The 17,151-nt window shown below is 48.8% G+C and overlaps 2 protein-coding genes across 3 annotated transcripts; both read left to right on the top strand.

Annotated features, from left to right (window-relative positions):
• Positions 1 to 1,154: 1,154 nt before the first annotated feature.
• On the top strand, positions 1,155 to 5,086 carry cdipt (CDP-diacylglycerol--inositol 3-phosphatidyltransferase (phosphatidylinositol synthase)). The gene is made up of 6 exons (XM_066722009.1): positions 1,155 to 1,312; positions 2,376 to 2,510; positions 2,623 to 2,776; positions 3,035 to 3,116; positions 3,676 to 3,757; positions 3,840 to 5,086. Exons 1-6 carry the CDS (start codon positions 1,270 to 1,272, stop codon positions 3,986 to 3,988), a joined length of 645 nt encoding a protein of 214 aa, XP_066578106.1. The 5' UTR covers positions 1,155 to 1,269; the 3' UTR covers positions 3,989 to 5,086.
• A 672-nt stretch (positions 5,087 to 5,758) lies between these two features.
• Positions 5,759 to 15,531, top strand: LOC136767785 (myc-associated zinc finger protein). Of its 2 annotated transcripts, none has more exons than XM_066721785.1 (8): positions 5,759 to 7,102; positions 7,375 to 7,546; positions 7,712 to 8,139; positions 9,575 to 9,918; positions 10,181 to 10,244; positions 10,492 to 10,663; positions 10,969 to 11,491; positions 13,815 to 15,531. In XM_066721785.1, exons 1-7 carry the CDS (start codon positions 7,070 to 7,072, stop codon positions 11,406 to 11,408), a joined length of 1,653 nt encoding a protein of 550 aa, XP_066577882.1. In that variant the 5' UTR covers positions 5,759 to 7,069; the 3' UTR covers positions 11,409 to 11,491; positions 13,815 to 15,531. The 2 variants fall into 2 exon arrangements, with proteins under 2 accessions (XP_066577882.1, XP_066577883.1); XM_066721786.1 differs by having other exon boundaries at positions 5,760 to 7,102; positions 7,396 to 7,546.
• Positions 15,532 to 17,151: the final 1,620 nt, after the last annotated feature.

Genomic DNA, 17,151 nt, shown 5'->3' with positions numbered 1-17,151 from the left:
GCTCATATACAGTATGGCTGATTGGACACTGTTGGGACCTGTATCTGATATACAGCGGCTCTAAGAAGTATTCACCACCTTTTTAACTTTTTTTGTGTTACAACCTGAAATTATGTATTTAAATGGTGTGGTTAAAAAAACCCATCAATTACAAATAATAACCTGAAGTCTTCATTAGAGACGTATTCACCCCCCTTGCTGTGACAAATAAGCTCAGGTTCAACCAGTTGCCTTCAGAATTCAGACACTAAGTTGAATGGAGTCCATCTGTGTGCAGTAAAAGTGGTTCATGTGATTTAAAACTAAACTAAACTGCAAGAGCAGTGACTTGAATCCAATTGAGAATATGTGGCAAGACTTGCAGGTTGCTGTCCACCAATGATCCCCATCCAACCTGACAGTGCCTGAACAGGTTTGCCAAGATGAATGGATGAATACAACAATCCAGATGTGCACACCTGGCAGAGACACATCTGTACATGCTGCCAAAGGTGGTTCTACCAAGTGTTGAGTTAGGGGGGTGAATACTTCCTATAGCAACTGTACAGTTTACACCAGTATTTTCAGTCTTGATACCTGAGGTAAATTCCCATTGGATCCTGGATAATAAATAATAATAATAATAAGGCTGAAACCAAAAGGATTTCCACTCTGTAACAAGTAGATCCAAATTGCGCTTCTATTACAAGTAGTAAATCTGCAGGTAAAAGTGACAGAAATAAAATTCACGTTTACTTTATTATTTACGGTAGCCGGTGTGAACAACCCTTTGCAGATAGGGGTGAGTGACAGCACACGCATTTCTTTTTAATTAGCCGAAGCGTGAAACATCTATCACACGGAAAACAATCAAAACGTCACCCTGCTTTTAAGTTGGACTCGTCCAATAGCACAGTCAAGGTGAATCAACACTAACATGAGGAGGGGGGAGGTCAAGAAAACTTTAACTCAATTCCATAACACTGGTGAAATTATATTTCATATCAAGAAAACGACCGTTTTGAAGACATAGAAACTAACCAGGCCTCATATTTGACCGCGTATTACGATTCTCCCCCCCACCCCCGCTTCTTGAGGAATAGTACAGTCCTCCGAGCCGTGTGGGCGAGGGGTGTCTGTGACGTCAGCGGCCACTTAAAGGGGACGTCTGTGAGTCAGCTAGCGGAAGCGCCGTCTGCAGTCAATTTCGGACGGCGAAAGAAAAGTGCGCAGAGAGAGTGTCGCAGCATCCGAGCCGCCCGATCCCCCTGCGAGCCGTCCACAGACGCCATGGCGGAAGAAAACATCTTCCTCTTCGTGCCCAACCTGATCGGTGAGTGTGTCGGTCCAGGCAGCGCTTCTGCATCTTGATCGTGTCGGTCTCAGCTCCGTGAAGTTGCCCCTGCGCCCCCCCCCCCCGATTTAAACCTATAATTTGAATGAATGAAATGTCACTCGTTTGCGCCGTCCTTTGTAATGCATGTTTGTGCTCTCATGTCTTTGAAGATATTAATGTTAATTAACTGTAGGTGACGTCACTTAGCCCCCGCACCACGACACAATCTCGTCCGCGCCGGTGTAACCAGTGCGTCAGCTGTGATGGCTTTAACTTTAACTTTATTGATCGGTATTTTTTAAGCGGGTGACGTCACTCATTTGTATAACCGGTCAGCATACACAGGTAGTGGTCAGTAAATGAACAACAACATTGCAGGAAGCGCTGCTTAAATCAGATCAGAGCAGCCAGAATAAAACCATGAAAATAACAATATAGGTGAAAATGATACAAGACTGTTATTTCCCGTATGCTACACTGTAGCGCAGTGATCTGAATTGCACTGTACTGAGATTTAGTGTGCTGTACTGGACTGAGCTTTAATATGCTATACTTCTTACATTATACTGCAGTACAGTGTAACACCATACAGTGCAGTCCAGTTCAGCCTGACACAATAGCTGTCCCTGGTGCTGTTCGCCCTCCCCACACACCACTCATGCATATACAACACAGACACAGACACAGACAGACACGCACACGCACGCTGCACTCCCTTATTTGGGCACCAGCTGCTGTCCTGCCATTGAGAAGTGTGTGTGTGTGCGTGTGACTGAGTTGCTCTGTATGTTCGTGTATGAAGACATCTGACTTAATAACAATAATACTGCACTCTGTTGTGCCGTACTGTTCTAATGCAGGATACTACAGAAGCGTGCTGTACTGTGCTGTGCAGATCTTGTGCTTCCCTGACTAAGCTGTTCATCTTTAGTTATCAAATTGGAGATCGGAAGCCTTCATTTGCATAACAGGATTGCTGCAGTCATGGCTGACCACCGACGGCACACCTGTGTAGTCAGTCAGTGCATCTGTGCTGTACTAACCCTTCTCTCTCTCTCAGGATATGTCCGTATCGTGCTGGCTCTGCTGGCGCTGTACTTCATGCCCAGTAACCCTGTGCCGGCTGTGTGCAGCTACCTGCTCAGCACCTTCCTGGACAGCCTGGATGGACACGCAGCCCGTGCCCTCAACCAAGGTACTGACTGACACTCCCACTCTGACACACTGACTGATCACTGACTGACACTCTGAAGCACTGATACCCTGAGTGCTACACTGACTGACTCCCTCTCCTCCCCCTCCCCCAGGGACGCAGTTCGGGGCGATGCTGGACATGCTCACAGACCGTTGTGTGACCATGTGCCTTCTCGTCAACCTGTCCATGCTGTACCCCCAGTATGCCTTCCTGTTCCAGCTCAGCATGTCTCTGGACATCGCCAGCCACTGGCTGCACCTGCACAGGTACACCTCTCCCTGTACCCCAGTCCTCCTGGCCGTCCCTCTGTGGTGTCCAGTCAGTGTTTGTCTGTTAGCTCTCCTCCTTTCTTTCAGTGCAGTGTTGGTGTCCTGCAGTTTGTCTATATTAACTCTGGGTCTCCCTCTCTCTCTCTCTCTCTCTGTGTTCTGACTCTGTGTGTCAGTGTGCTCAGTGATTAACTCTGTCAGTGTGTATTAACTCTGTATCGGTGTATCAGTGTGTGTATTAACTCTCTCTCTCAGCTCGACGATGAAGGGCAGCGCGAGTCACAAGGCCATCGATCTCTCTGGGAATCCCATCCTTCGGATCTACTACACCTCACGGGTGAGCGCCCGAATGGCACCGCTTCACTATGTAGATCTGACTGTTTAGCACACAACTTTACAGTACAATGGAGAAATATATAATGTATATATCTATATATATCAATTTTAATACTGTACTGTTAAAAGGATCTCTTCAGAAGATCAGTGTTTTTCTAACCATGTTAATTTGCACTGTTGCTGATTCTCCCATAGAAACAACAAATCATTCCACAATTGAAGCTACCCCCTCCCCACGAACACGCATTCTCGCACTCTCTCTTTCACACACACATGTGCACCCTTTTGTAACGGCTGCTGTTGACCGTAAACGGGAGCCAGAGGCCCAGGCTGCCCCACATCACTGTGGGATGGTACATAGCGACACAGTGTGGGAAAATCTTGACCGGGACAGGGGCCTGTGCCCAGGGCTGGACAGTGGGGCTGCAGAGTGGGCTGCTCTCCGCAAGACACTGGCATAGAGACTGAGACACTGAGAGACCCTCGCAGAGACTGGCACACAAGCACGCACACGAGGAAACTCGGTATTGACTCTCTATCTCTCTCTCTCTCTCTCTCAGACCACCCTGTTTGTGATGTGCTCAGGCAACGAGCTTTTCTACTGTCTGCTGTACCTGCTGCATTTCATCGAGGAGCCACACGGTGAGACTCTGGATTGATCTCTCTCTGTCTGTGTGTGTGTGTCAAGTGTTGTATTAACCCTGTCTGTCTCTCTCTCTCACAGTGTCCCTGCTGTGGCTGCTGTATATCAGTGCTCCGATATGCCTGCTCAAGACAGGCATCAGTGTGGTGCACCTGGTCACTGCCTCCAGGAACTTGGCTGCCCTGGACTGTGCCGAGAGAGCGCAAAAGAGGCTGGTGCACAAGGACTGAGGGAGGGAGGGAGGGAGGGAGGGTAGGAGAAGGGTTGAGAAGTGGGAAAGGGAGAGATAATTGACAGAATTTAACATCTATTTAAACCACACATTTATTTATGGATTGTGAAAGACTATCAGCCATTTTTTTTTTAAATTATTATTATTATTATTATTATTATTATTATTATTATTATTGGGGCTCAGGAGACAAGAGATTACCCACCCTCAACAAATACCAATACTGTAATAATAATTTTAGTTTTTATATTGTACTGTTATTGTTCCGTTTTATAAATTGTTATTTTGACACTGGTTTTAGTTTTCAGTGTAACTATTCTGAAGCTTTTAAATGGGTTGTGAAACTCTGTGTAATTAGTACAAGTCCACTCAGTGTACGGCTGCAGCTCCCTCCCCTAATTCAAAACCCCATTAGTGAGTGAACTTTGCTCCTGCAGCTGTATACTGTGCTTTAGTAAGTGGACCTATTACAGTGCATATCATATGTAGGGACCAGTCTTCTCTACAGGGGCCGTTGTTCCATCACTCGCCGTGTTCTGTGGCCAAAACCACATTCCGTCCCCATCGCCCTGGTTGTCAGTCTGAAACCTCACGCGTTGAATCGGGCCAGCTCCCTGAGAGAGATCGGAAACTGTTCAAGCACTTGCTGTGGTCGGCGGCCAAGACCACATTCTGTCACCACTGCTTCTCCTACGGTCTTTAATGTGGCCAGTTTTCCGCAGGACGTATCAGAAACTATTCAGGCAGTCCAAACCACATCTGTGAACAAATGAGGCTGTAGCTCTGATCTATAGATATGGCTGGCCTGACTGCGGGAGGTTTTTCGCACTGTAAATCCAGTTGGCTTGCTCTCTCCAGCTCTGTAGTGCAGCTGGACGGACCAGACCGACCATCTGTTCCTAATAAAGTGGCCACACCCCTGTGTAGCAGCTTTGCTTTGCAATCTCACGCCCTGCGTTGTGCTTGGAGATCGAAAACATAAATATATATGAGATAGAGTATTTTTGAGATGGGGTGTTACATGTCTGTTGAGTTGAATACGATGTATGACAATGAAAGGAACCAATAAACTCGTGTGAGTGTGATTGTCGACCAATCCCAGTGTCTGAGCATTTCTCCACTTCTCCTGTCCCTGTGTGTCTCCATTTCTCCATAGCTGTCCGTCTCTCTCTTTTTCGTTTGGTGTCGTTCTCTGCTGTATCTGTTTTCCTGTGTCTGTTTCTCTTTCTCTCTCCCTCTCCATATCTGCCGGTCTATATATAAGCTCTGTTTCTCTCTCCCTGCCCCTCTGTCATTCTCTCTTTCTCTCCGGCTGTGAATTTCTCCTATTTGTCTTCAGATGTTTGTCTGACTGATGACTGTCACTATCTCTCCATCTCTCAAATTCAACAGCTCTTTATTGGCCATGACCTGTTTCTTTGGTATAGCTAAAGCATGTCTAATACAGGTGCAACCCCACAAAGCACACGCATATATGTAAATAAATAAAACATAATAAATATCTTTTTGTGTGTATGTGTTCTGTCTCTCTGTAGTCTTTCTGCAATCTCTCCCTCTATACACAGAGATTGTAAACATTACTATAAATGTCATAATTTAGCTAAAACACAATGATTACCGTCACCGGCGTAGCAACAATAATAACAACACGGAATTCCATAAAGGAACTTTGATCATCGTCGTCATCACGCAGGGCAGCGCGGTAAGATGACGTAAGACGCGCCTGAACGGCCCGACGTCGAAAAGCAACGCCTGCGTTTTGACGTCGCCGGGCCTTTGCCTTTAAGACGTCCGCGTCTGCATTAACCCCTCTCGGCCCCGTCTCCGCTCCCTCTCTCGGTGCGAGTCTGCGGCGCGGTCGGAGCTGATGAGTTGCCGAGCTGTAGGGTCCTGTTAGGCGGGGTGTCAGTTCCCCTCTCTCCGTTTTTTTTTTTTCCGCAGCATTATCTCGTCGGCTCAGACTGGATAGAAGTGGGAGGGGGGTGGGTTGGGGGGAGACGTGTAGACCTTCCCTTTAAGGACGAGGGGGGACTGGAGCGGAGAGAGGGAAAAAAAGAGAGAAAAAAAAGAAAAGAAAGAAAGAGAGAAAAAAAGATGGCATCTGGCTATTTTATCAGCCGAGACGGAGAGACGGTCGACACCCGGCCGAGGGCGCTCTAGCGGCGGCGGGGACCGAACGCGACACCGCGGCTTCAAAACCGGAGCGTCGGCCTGACTGAAAAAGACCCCTCTTTTTACAACAATAATAATAACAATATTTACCACCGCCATCATAATAATAACAACAATAAAGCAGACGCAGGGATCAGTGGGCTCAGCTGGGAACAAGGCGAGCAGGGGATCAGCAGGAATGTGAAAACTTGCGGCTCTTGATCTCTCCATTAGTAACCTCTGTAGATCAGTGTTGCTGTAATCATAATATTTCTGCAGCGGTGCTTCACTGCCGTTTAGTTGGATGGGATTTTCGATTGAATGCAGAAGTTTTAAAACTGAGTAGAGAAATCTGCTTTTAATACTAATATGCATTGAAGAATACAATAAATACATCTGATCACAATTAAAAAAATAACACACACACACACATAACCTGGCTAACTATAGTATAGGAGTAGTTATCAGTAAAATGCATTGATTTGTGATGGGCTGTTCTTAAGCACAGCTTCCACGATCGGTCATCAGAAAAGTAGTTATTATTTTTGATTTTTATAATAAAGTGGTGACCTACATCGCAGTTTTCTCTTTTAAAAACAACACTCCGCTGCCTTTTGGCACCGAAACGCGCCCCGGTGCCCACTGCCAGCTTTGTGTGTCTTCAATTACAATGCGCTGCCAGCATTTATTTCCCGGTTGCGGGTCTTGTGTGCGGCCGTGGACGTGTATCCGTTAGCGGGGCCCGGCTGGACTGTAACCGAGAGCACTGGCGGAGAGAGAGATCAGCCAGACGACTTTATAGCGCCTTTACACGGGACGGGGTCGCATTCCCCCCGAATCTTTGTTGTGTTTGTTGTTGTTATTATTATTGTTGTAGTTATTATTATTATTATTATTATTATTATTATTATTATTATTATTATTCGGGATGGACGCTGCCTGGGGTAGTTTCCTCTTCCAGGTAAGGACAGTCGGAGGTGTTGTTTGTGGAAAGTTGATCTTGAATATCCTGGATGTTCAACAGTGTGTGTGTGTGTGTGTCTCTTCCTCTCTAGTATATATGAATACATCCACCTACCCAGCTGTCTAGAATGTGTAGAGCAGTCTGGTTTTATATCTCTGTATCTGCCTAGTCACTTATTCTTCAATAGGATGTGTGCTGCATATCTATCTGTCTGTCTGTCTATCTATATGTATGTACTCGTGTTTTGGCGTTATATAATATCGATATAGCATGATTTTTTTATACTGCAGACCCCGTCCACGCACGGTCAAGTGGAGGGGCACCTCCAGTCAGATCTCCTCCCGGACCTGGATGGCTCCTCCCAGGCGCCTCCCGCACAGCACATGGTCCCGCCGCCATCGACGGTGGACACGGCGGCTCTGAATGAAGACCCCATACCAGGTAGAGACAGAGAAGTGGGGGAGGGAGTAGGAGAGCACAGGAGAGAAGGAGGGTTGGGAGTGGGAAGAGAGGGTGGGAGGAGAAGGAAGAGAAGGAGGAGTGCGGTGTCTTTACGGTATTAACCCCACCCCTCTCTCTCTCTCTCTCTCTCTCTCTCTCTCTCAGTGAAGCCCCTCAGGGTGTCCCGAGTCCTCCATATCTGCTCCATCTGCTCCAAGCAGTTTAAGAATGGCTACAACCTGCGGCGCCACCAGTCGGTGCACAGTGGAGCGAGGGAGCGCGAGGGAGGGCGGGAGCGGCAGGCGGGGGGGAGGGTCCCTGTGTCCCTCCTCCACCTCTCCTCCCCTCTTCAGTCTCCTCCCACGCTGCCCCCTCCCCCGCCTCCAACTCACGCCCCCGTCCTGGCTCCTTGCGCCAACGCTTCCCTCATCGGCAACAGCGACCACAACCACAGCGACAGCAACCACGACGGCCACCTGGCCGGGGGCACCGGGGGGGCAGCAGCCCCCGGCCCCGCCATCAGCACCATGGCGACCGCTGCCGGCATCACCGTGGCGACCACTGCTCAGCCGTTGCTCGGGGGATTGGGGCAGGTCAGTGAGTCTGCTGTACGATATTAACAACCCCCATCTCTCTCTCTCTCTCTCTCTCTCTCTCTCAGTCTCTCAGTCTCTCAGTCTCTCTCGGTTTAAAGTGCACTTAAAACAGGGGACACTAGCTCACACTTTTCCAAATCACACTTTTCTAATTCATTGCCAGTGTAATAATCTCCACTCTTCCCATCTGACAAGACTCGAAGCCCACAAGAAGTGCACTCATAATAATGATTTTTCCGATATTTGCAGATTATTCTGATAGTGATAGCATTGGAATATGAATAGAACTTATAGAACACTGTGTTCTGTAGTGATCTACCTTTTCTCTCTCTTCTGAAGCCACAGTCTTATGTATACTAGTTGTCAAGGCTCTCAGGAATTTTAAAATGAGTTCAGGCTGGAGGAGCCAGCGCTGCTGGACGTCCGCTTTGTCCGCCGATTTGATTTGAGATGATCATCAAGTGTTGAATTCCTTGTGTGGCCGGACTGTGTTACAGACAGTACAATAAATACTGTGCCCCCGTCCCACTGTCCCCTTGTGTGTTCAGCTGAGTACATTCCCAACTTTTTCATCTAACGCTATTTGGTCTAAAACATCTCCCCATTTTATACCTGTCTCTATGGGTAACTGATCGTGTTGGCAAAGTTAAGCAATTTAGTTTTGTCCCTCCTATGACAGTAATAGCAGGTCTAACAATACAAAAATACATAATGGAGATCGTTGAAATAAGGTGGCTACAAGTGAATATAATGCAAAATTGGCCCTAGTTACTTAATTTAACATTATTGACAACATGTGGTTATATATGGTACAACTTTTTTTGTGTGTGTTTTTTTTATTTTAAAAAGTGGCTTATTCTGTGGAATTCTGCGGAAGAGGGCAAATTCTGTGGCAAATGACAATAAACCCTCTCACAGTATTTTAATGGTTCGCACTTCTGCACCGATCGATTCTTTTCTCGGCCTCCTAACTACTGAAGTACCCATCCTCACCACTCTCAAACTCCCCTGTGTTCTCCTCACCTGGGCTGGCAATTTGAGCTCTAAATAAAATCAAGACAGGATTGAAGCACCTATAACAGAGTGACAGCTGTGTATTCCACCCCCCAGTTGTCTAGTCATTCAGAACATAAACGCACAACGCCGCCAAGTCCCATCACGCAGCGCCGCTTCATGTATGCAATAGGGTTTTGTGAATCTCTCAATATTAATACAATATGAAGATTCAGTGGGAGGCGATGTGTGTAACGTGTGTATGGCTATGGCCGGCAATGCCTTTCTCTCTCTCCATTCTTCTCTTCCCCTCTATCTTGACCCTTTTTCTCTCTCTCCCTGTCTCTTCCTTTCTCTTACTCAGTTCAGTGTCAATGTCTTGTACAATATTAACCAGCCTTTCTCTCTCTATCCCCCTCTCTGTCCCTCTCTCTTTCAGGAGACGTGCAGCAGCAGTGTGGCAGGCATGGGCGTGGTGGGGCTCGGCGTGGGCCTGGGCGTGGGCCTGGGCGTGGCAGTCGGGGCGGTGCCAGGGGTGGCTGTGGCCGGAAGCGACAGGCGGGTGCGGAAGAGCCACGCGTGCGAGGCATGTGGGAAAGCTTTCCGGGACGTGTACCACCTGAACCGGCACCGGCTGTCCCACTCAGACGAGAAGCCCTTCTCCTGCCCCATCTGCCAGCAGCGCTTCAAGCGCAAGGACCGCATGGCCTACCACGTGCGATCGCACCAGGGTGGCGTGGAGAAGCCATACGTGTGCCCACACTGCGCCAAGGGCTTCTCACGGTGAGGGGCGGGGGGAACTGGGTGTGTACAGTGTGGTTACCGTGTGGATACAATGTGTGTACCATGTGGGTAACGTGTATTTACAGTGTGTTTACAGTGTGTACAGTTTAGGTACATTGTGTGTACAGTGTATGTGCAGTGTGAGTACAGTGGATACATTGTGTGTGCCATGTGTGTATATTATGTGTACCGTGTGTGGGTACAGTGTGGGTACAGTGTATTCCACTACCCCTCATTCTCACACTCTCTCCATCTCTCTCAGGCCTGATCACCTCAACAGTCATGTGAGACAGGTCCACTCCACTGAGAGACCCTTCAAGTGTGAGGTAATGTGTCTGTCTGTCTGTTCACCTGCACCTCTGCCTGCGTATTTCTGTCCATCTCTCTACCTCTCTTCCTCTCTTGAGTGCAGTCAATCCAGCCTCTCTCTCAGTGAGATGTCCTACAGGGTCCACTCAGTCACTCTACTAACCTCCCTCTCTTTCTCTTTCTCTCCCTCTGTCAGAGCAATGTCAGTGGCCAGTCAGTGTGTCTGTACAATATTAACCCCTCTCTCTCTCTCTCTCTCCCCAGAGGTGCGAGTCTGCGTTTGCCACACGTGACCGTTTGCGCGCTCACATGATCCGCCATGAGGAGAAAGTGCCGTGCCACGTGTGTGGAAAGCTGCTCTCCGCCGCCTACATCACCGATCACATGCGGGTGCACAACCAATCGCAGCACCACGTGTGCGAGATCTGCAACAGGGGTGCGTGACTTCACAGAGTGGGGCTGCGGGGATAGTTCCTGGACTGACACACCTCTCCCTCTCCTTCTCTCTCTTGCTCTCTCCACTCGCATCCTCCCTCTCTTTCTCTCTCTCTCAGAGCAGGGTTAAGGCACTGTAATGTCCAGTCAGACAGTGTGTCAGTGTGTCAGTCAGTCAGTCAGTGTATCAGTCAGTCAGTGTCTCAGTCAATCAATCAGTGTGTCAGTCAGTTTTTAGATACTCTGTACATTTCTGTAATAACTTCCTCTCTCTCTACCTCTCCCACTCTCTCCCTGTCTCTCCAGGCTTCACCACTCTGGCCTACCTGCGAGTCCATGCCCAGAAGCACCACGGTCAGGACTGGCGGGAGATGGGGGTGCTGCGGGGGGGCGCGGGGGGCCCAGGAGGGGGCGTGCTGCTGTGCCAGCTCTGTGGGGTGCACTGCAAGACGCCCACCCAGCTGCAAGGCCACATGGGAACTCATGCCAACAACGCCAACCAATCACAGCAGCAGCAGCAGCAGCAGCAGCAACAGCAGCAGCAGCAACAGCAGCAGCAGCAGCAGCAGCAGCAGCAGTCAGCCCCGCCCACCCTGTCTCACCCTGGGGGTCTGGTCTCAATGGGGACGGGCGGGGGGGACCCAGGGGCGGGGCTCCGGCTGCTGGTCCCCGACTCCCTGTCCCTCTCCTCTGCCGCTGCCGCCGCCGCCCAGTCCGGCCTGGCCAATCACAGCGGCCGGAGTTAGCGACAGGGGGCGGGGGGGAAGGGCGGGGGGGAGGAGCCTGGGAGAGACGGAGACGAGCGCGAGAGGGACGGAGATAAAGACAGGTGATGCGCTGATATAGTTACTGACTGACCGACTGACACAGTGACTGCCTGACTGACTGCCTGACACACTGACATACTGACTGACTGACTGACACACTGATATACTGACTGACTGACTGACTTCCTGACTGACACACTGAGACACTGACTGACTGATTGACACACTGACTGAGTGACTGACTGACTGACACACTGACACACTGACTGACTGAGACACTGACACTGACTGACTGACTGACACACTGACTGACTGAGACACTGACACTGACTGACTGACTGACACACTGACTGACTGAGACACTGACTGACTGAGACACTGATACTGACTGACTGACTGAGACACTGATACTGACTGAGACACTGACACACTGACTGACTGAGACACTGACACTGACTGACTGACTTGACACACTGACTGACTGAGACACTGATACTGACTGACTGACTGACTGAGACACTGACACACTGACTGACTGAGACACTGATACTGACTGACTGACTGACACACTGATATACTGACTGACTGACTGACTTCCTGACTGACACACTGAGACACTGACTGACTGATTGACACACTGACTGAGTGACTGACTGACTGACACACTGACACACTGACTGACTGAGACACTGACACTGACTGACTGACTGACACACTGACTGACTGAGACACTGACACTGACTGACTGACTGACACACTGACTGACTGAGACACTGACTGACTGAGACACTGATACTGACTGACTGACTGAGACACTGATACTGACTGAGACACTGACACACTGACTGACTGAGACACTGACACTGACTGACTGACTTGACACACTGACTGACTGAGACACTGACACTGACTGACTGACTGACACACTGACTGACTGAGACACTGACACACTGACTGACTGAGACACTGATACTGACTGACTGACTGACACACTGACTGACTGAGACACTGATACTGACTGACTGACTGACTGACTGACTGAGACACTGACACACTGACTGACTGAGACACTGACACTGACTGACTGACTGACACACTGACTGACTGAGACACTGACACACTGACTGACTGAGACACTGATACTGACTGACTGAGACACTGACTGACTGACTGACACACTGACTGACTGAGACACTGATACTGACTGACTGACTGACTGAGACACTGACACACTGACTGACTGAGACACTGACACTGACTGACTGACTGACACACTGACTGACTGAGACACTGATACTGACTGACTGACTGAATGAGACACTGATACTGACTGACTGACTGACACACTGACTGACTGAGACACTGACACACTGACTGACTGAGACACTGATACTGACTGACTGACTGACACACTGACTGACTGAGACACTGACACACTGACTGACTGAGACACTGATACTGACTGACTGACTGACTGAGACACTGATACTGACTGACTGACTGACACACTGACTGACTGAGACACTGACACTGACTGACTGACTGACACACTGACTGACTGAGACACTGACACACTGACTGACTGAGACACTGATACTGACTGACTGAGACACTGATACTGACTGACTGAGACACTGATACTGACTGACTGACTGACTGAGACACTGACACACTGACTGACTGAGACACTGATACTGACTGACTGACTGACACACTGACTGACTGAGACACTGATACTGACTGACTGACTGACTGAGACACTGACACACTGACTGACTGAGACACTGATACTGACTGACTGACTGACTGAGACACTGATACTGACTGACTGACTGACACACTGACTGACTGAGACACTGACACACTGACTGACTGAGACACTGATACTGACTGACTGACTGACTGAGACACTGACACACTGACTGACTGAGACACTGATACTGACTGACTGACTGACTGAGACACTGACACACTGACTGACTGAGACACTGATACTGACTGACTGACTGAGACACTGATACTGACTGACTGACTGACACACTGACTGACTGAGACACTGACACACTGACTGACTGAGACACTGATACTGACTGACTGACTGACACACTGACTGACTGAGACACTGACACACTGACTGACTGAGACACTGATACTGACTGACTGACTGACTGAGACACTGATACTGACTGACTGACTGACACACTGACACACTGACTGACAGAGACACTGATACTGACTGACTGACTGACACACTGACTGACTGAGACACTGATACTGACTGACACACTGACTGACTGAGACGGTGATTGACACACTGACTGACACACTGACTGACTGGCACACTGTGTCCCTGTACTGACTCTGTCTCTTCCTGTTTGCCTCCAGCCAGTTGCTGTTGTCCAATCAGATCGCGGCAGCAGGCCGTCAAGGGGCCGGGCACAGAGCGGGCTGGTCGCCGTGGAAACTCAGTCTCCACCTCCCCTGCCTGCTTCCTCCCGGCAGAACGAGCAAGAGAGAGAGCGAGAGAGACACTCTAAGCCCCGGCCTCTCGCTGTGTGGGTACAGCAGTGAGGTGCCGTCTGGCTCCAGATTGGCCAGGGGCCAGCGCCACTCAGGACATGTCTCCACAGCAACAGGATGCTGTAGTGCAAGAGGAGAGGGGAGAAACGAAGGACGGAGAGGCGGAGAGAGGGAAGAAAAGGTGGACAGAGACAATGGGCAAGCAGAGAGAACTGTGCAGGAGAAGTGGATAAGATTGTTGAGTAAGGGATCAGGGCATAGAAAGTGGTGTTCCAAGGCCCGTGAAAGAGAGGGAGGAGAGAGGCTGGAGGGAAAATGGGAGAGGGATGGAGAGAAGGAGGGAGAATGGTCAGGAGGAGTGTAGGGAAGATTGCATGGGAGAGGGTGGAGCAGTGTGTTGGGATGGAGCGAGTGAGAGAGGAATGAGAGACAACAGAAAGAAGGAGAGAATGGGAGATTGGAGAGGAGGGGCAGGGGCAAAGTGGGTAGTTAGTTGATTAATTAGTTAGATCATTAGTTTGTGTTTCGTTAGCAAGTCTGCTTCCATATCAATTGCTGATCCCAAGACAAGGAATTAATGACGAACCTAACATTAAAACCAATGGTCTGTAAATGATAAATGTATTATTATTATTATTATTATTATTATTATTATTATTATTATTATTATTGTTATTATTATTTTGTAATTTTGTGAAAATTGCAAGGAGCTGTAAAATTATGTAAATTCCTGTAAAATATCTATATTGCTTGACCTGGTTTTCTGTCTGTGTGTCTGACTGATTGTCTGTCTGTCTGTGTGAGTGAGTGTGTCTCTCTGCCTCTCTGTGTCTGACTGAGTGCCTGTGTCCTTTTGTGTGCTGTTCAGTCTGTCTGTGTGTCCAACTTAGGTCTGTTCTCCACTCCCCCACCCCTCTCTCTCTGTGTATGTGTGTGTGTGTCAATGCCCCCTCCGTGTGTGTCAACAGAGCCCCTCTCTCCGTTTGTGCTTGTGTGTCTGTGTGTATGTCAGAGTCCTCTCTCTCTCCGTGTGTGTGTTTCAGAGCCCTCTCTCTCTGTGTATGTATGTGTGTGTGTGTCAGAGCGCCTCTCTCCCTGTGTGTGTGTGTGTGTGTGTGTGTGTGTCAGAGCGCCTCTCTCTGTGTATGTATGTGTGTGTGTGTCAGAGCGCCTCTCTCCCTGTGTGTGTGTGTGTGTGTGTGTGTGTGTGTCAGAGTGCCTCTCTCTCTGTGTATGTATGTGTGTGTGTGTCAGAGCGCCTCTCTCCCTGTGTGTGTGTGTGTGTGTCAGAGCGCCTCTCTCCCTGTGTGTGTGTGTGTGTGTGTGTGTGTGTGTGTCAGAGTGCCTCTCTCTCTGTGTATGTATGTGTGTGTGTGTCAGAGTGCCTCTCTCCCTGTGTGTGTGTGTGCGTGTCAGAGCGCCTCTCTCCCTGTGTGTGTCAGTGCTGTGCTCTCTGTATTAACCACTGTAAGTACAGAAGCCTGCGACCACTGTGTCCGTTTCTCTTTGTCAGTGCTGGTGAAACCTATAAATACCTGTAAATACAGACATATACGACTAAAGGCAAGGATGTTTAATTTTGTCCGACTGTTTGGTGTGAGTTTGTATAAGATGTTGTGTGTGGGGGGTGGTGGGCGGGGGCTGATACAGTGATACTCTCACTGACAGTGGAGCCAGCAGCCCCACATCGCCTCAGTACTAGGGAGGATGTTTTTATGGTTCAGAGAATTGAATGTTTTATTTTGTGGAATTGTGGTCCTTGCTGGAGACTGTGTGTGCAGTATTTTTCACTGAGTCATTGCACAGGTGTGAGCTGTGAGTTTGTATGCATTTATTTATACAACAGATGTGAATTCTGTAGCGATGCACAAGTAACAGCAAAAACACACAAATTACACATTAATAACTCATGAATAACAAGTGCAAACCACAGGGATACCTGGGGAACAATGCAGAGATAGCGCAGTAATAACATTTTAATAACACCTCAAGGCCTCAAGGGGGGACTGCAGGGTGGAGCTTCATATGTTGAACCGAGTTGGGGTCTCCTCTCTGCCTCGTGCCGCTGTGTGTTTTGTGTGTTTTTGTTCTGTGCTGCCAGTAGTTCTGTTCACAGAGAGGGATGGGGGAGAAGTTGGAGGTGGGAGGATGACCAACAATAAAATTAAATCTACAGTGATTGGTGATCATGCCGCGTCCCAACTCACCAACCTGCATATCCTCTCGGAATTTCTTTGTCCTTTAATCTCACTTGGTCGCCCCTTTTCTTTAATGGTAACCAGGCAATCTGTCGGCTTGGGCTTCAATTTTCAGGTACGAAAGGCTCCTTCTCCCAGCTGGGGTGTCCTTGTACAGGATTGTCCGCCCCTGTGCCAGGCTGAGTCCCCTCTTCAAAAGATGCCGCGCTTGTCCTTCTCTTGCAGGTAAGGGCACCAAGACTGAGGAGCAGCAAGTGTGTTGGGTCTCCAGAGTAACAGATCAGCAGAGATTAAATACACAAAACAAGGGGATACAAGAGAGGGTCACATGACACACAATAAACTAAGTTGCACAGCTATTGGAAATGTATACGCAAATCAAAGTGCAGTCAGAGAAAATGAAATGTATGACTAAACCAATCATCTTGTTACATCTATGCCCTGCACTCCCTGATCAGCTGACCCAGCCACCGCTTTACAGTGAGCATGACTCTCACTGATCTCTCTCTCACTGGCTCCACCTTCTCTTCAGTACTGATACACTTTGCTTTCTCTCTCTCTCTCAGTTGGTGTATCTGCTCCTGGTTCTGGGACACAATGACAGGTGAGTCCCTCTGTCCAGCTGGTCACCTGTGCTCTGGTTCTCTTCCCAGCTCTGTCTGTCCTGTCTGTCAGCAGTGTCTTTCTCGGGCTTTTCCTGGCTCTGTGCTCTCAGTGTTAAACTCTCTCTGCTCTGGGCTCTGTGTAGACGGAGGACCTGTATGGATCAAAACCCAACAGACACTTGGCTTTAAAACAGCCTGATTAGAGAGCTGGAACAAGACAGTCTATATTGTCTCTGTGAATGAGAAGCTGTTACACACAGCAGTGTGTGAATGAAACGCTGTTACACACGGAGCACATCTTGGTGTAGTAAGTACTCTGTGTGTAATAGCTTCTCATTCAGCCTGAAACAATATACACTGTCAATATACTGGCTGTCAACACCTACACTGTCCTCTCTC

This window comes from Amia ocellicauda, chromosome 14 (genome assembly GCF_036373705.1).
Source record: "Amia ocellicauda isolate fAmiCal2 chromosome 14, fAmiCal2.hap1, whole genome shotgun sequence".
NCBI lineage: Eukaryota > Metazoa > Chordata > Actinopteri > Amiiformes > Amiidae > Amia > Amia ocellicauda.
Note: the sequence above shows the minus strand (reverse complement) of the source record. Positions and strands in the feature narration are given on the sequence as shown.

Coding starts and splice junctions, on each gene's coding strand:
- cdipt (XM_066722009.1), top strand. CDS start 1,270: ATGGCGGAAGAAAACATCTTCCTCTTCGTGCCCAACCTGATCG. Junction 1,313..2,375: donor CTTCGTGCCCAACCTGATCG/GTGAGTGTGTCG, acceptor TCTCTCTCTCAG/GATATGTCCGTATCGTGCTG. Junction 2,511..2,622: donor AGCCCGTGCCCTCAACCAAG/GTACTGACTGAC, acceptor CCCCTCCCCCAG/GGACGCAGTTCGGGGCGATG.
- LOC136767785 (XM_066721785.1), top strand. CDS start 7,070: ATGGACGCTGCCTGGGGTAGTTTCCTCTTCCAG. Junction 7,103..7,374: donor GGGGTAGTTTCCTCTTCCAG/GTAAGGACAGTC, acceptor ATATCGATATAG/CATGATTTTTTTATACTGCA. Junction 10,664..10,968: donor GTGCGAGATCTGCAACAGGG/GTGCGTGACTTC, acceptor CTGTCTCTCCAG/GCTTCACCACTCTGGCCTAC.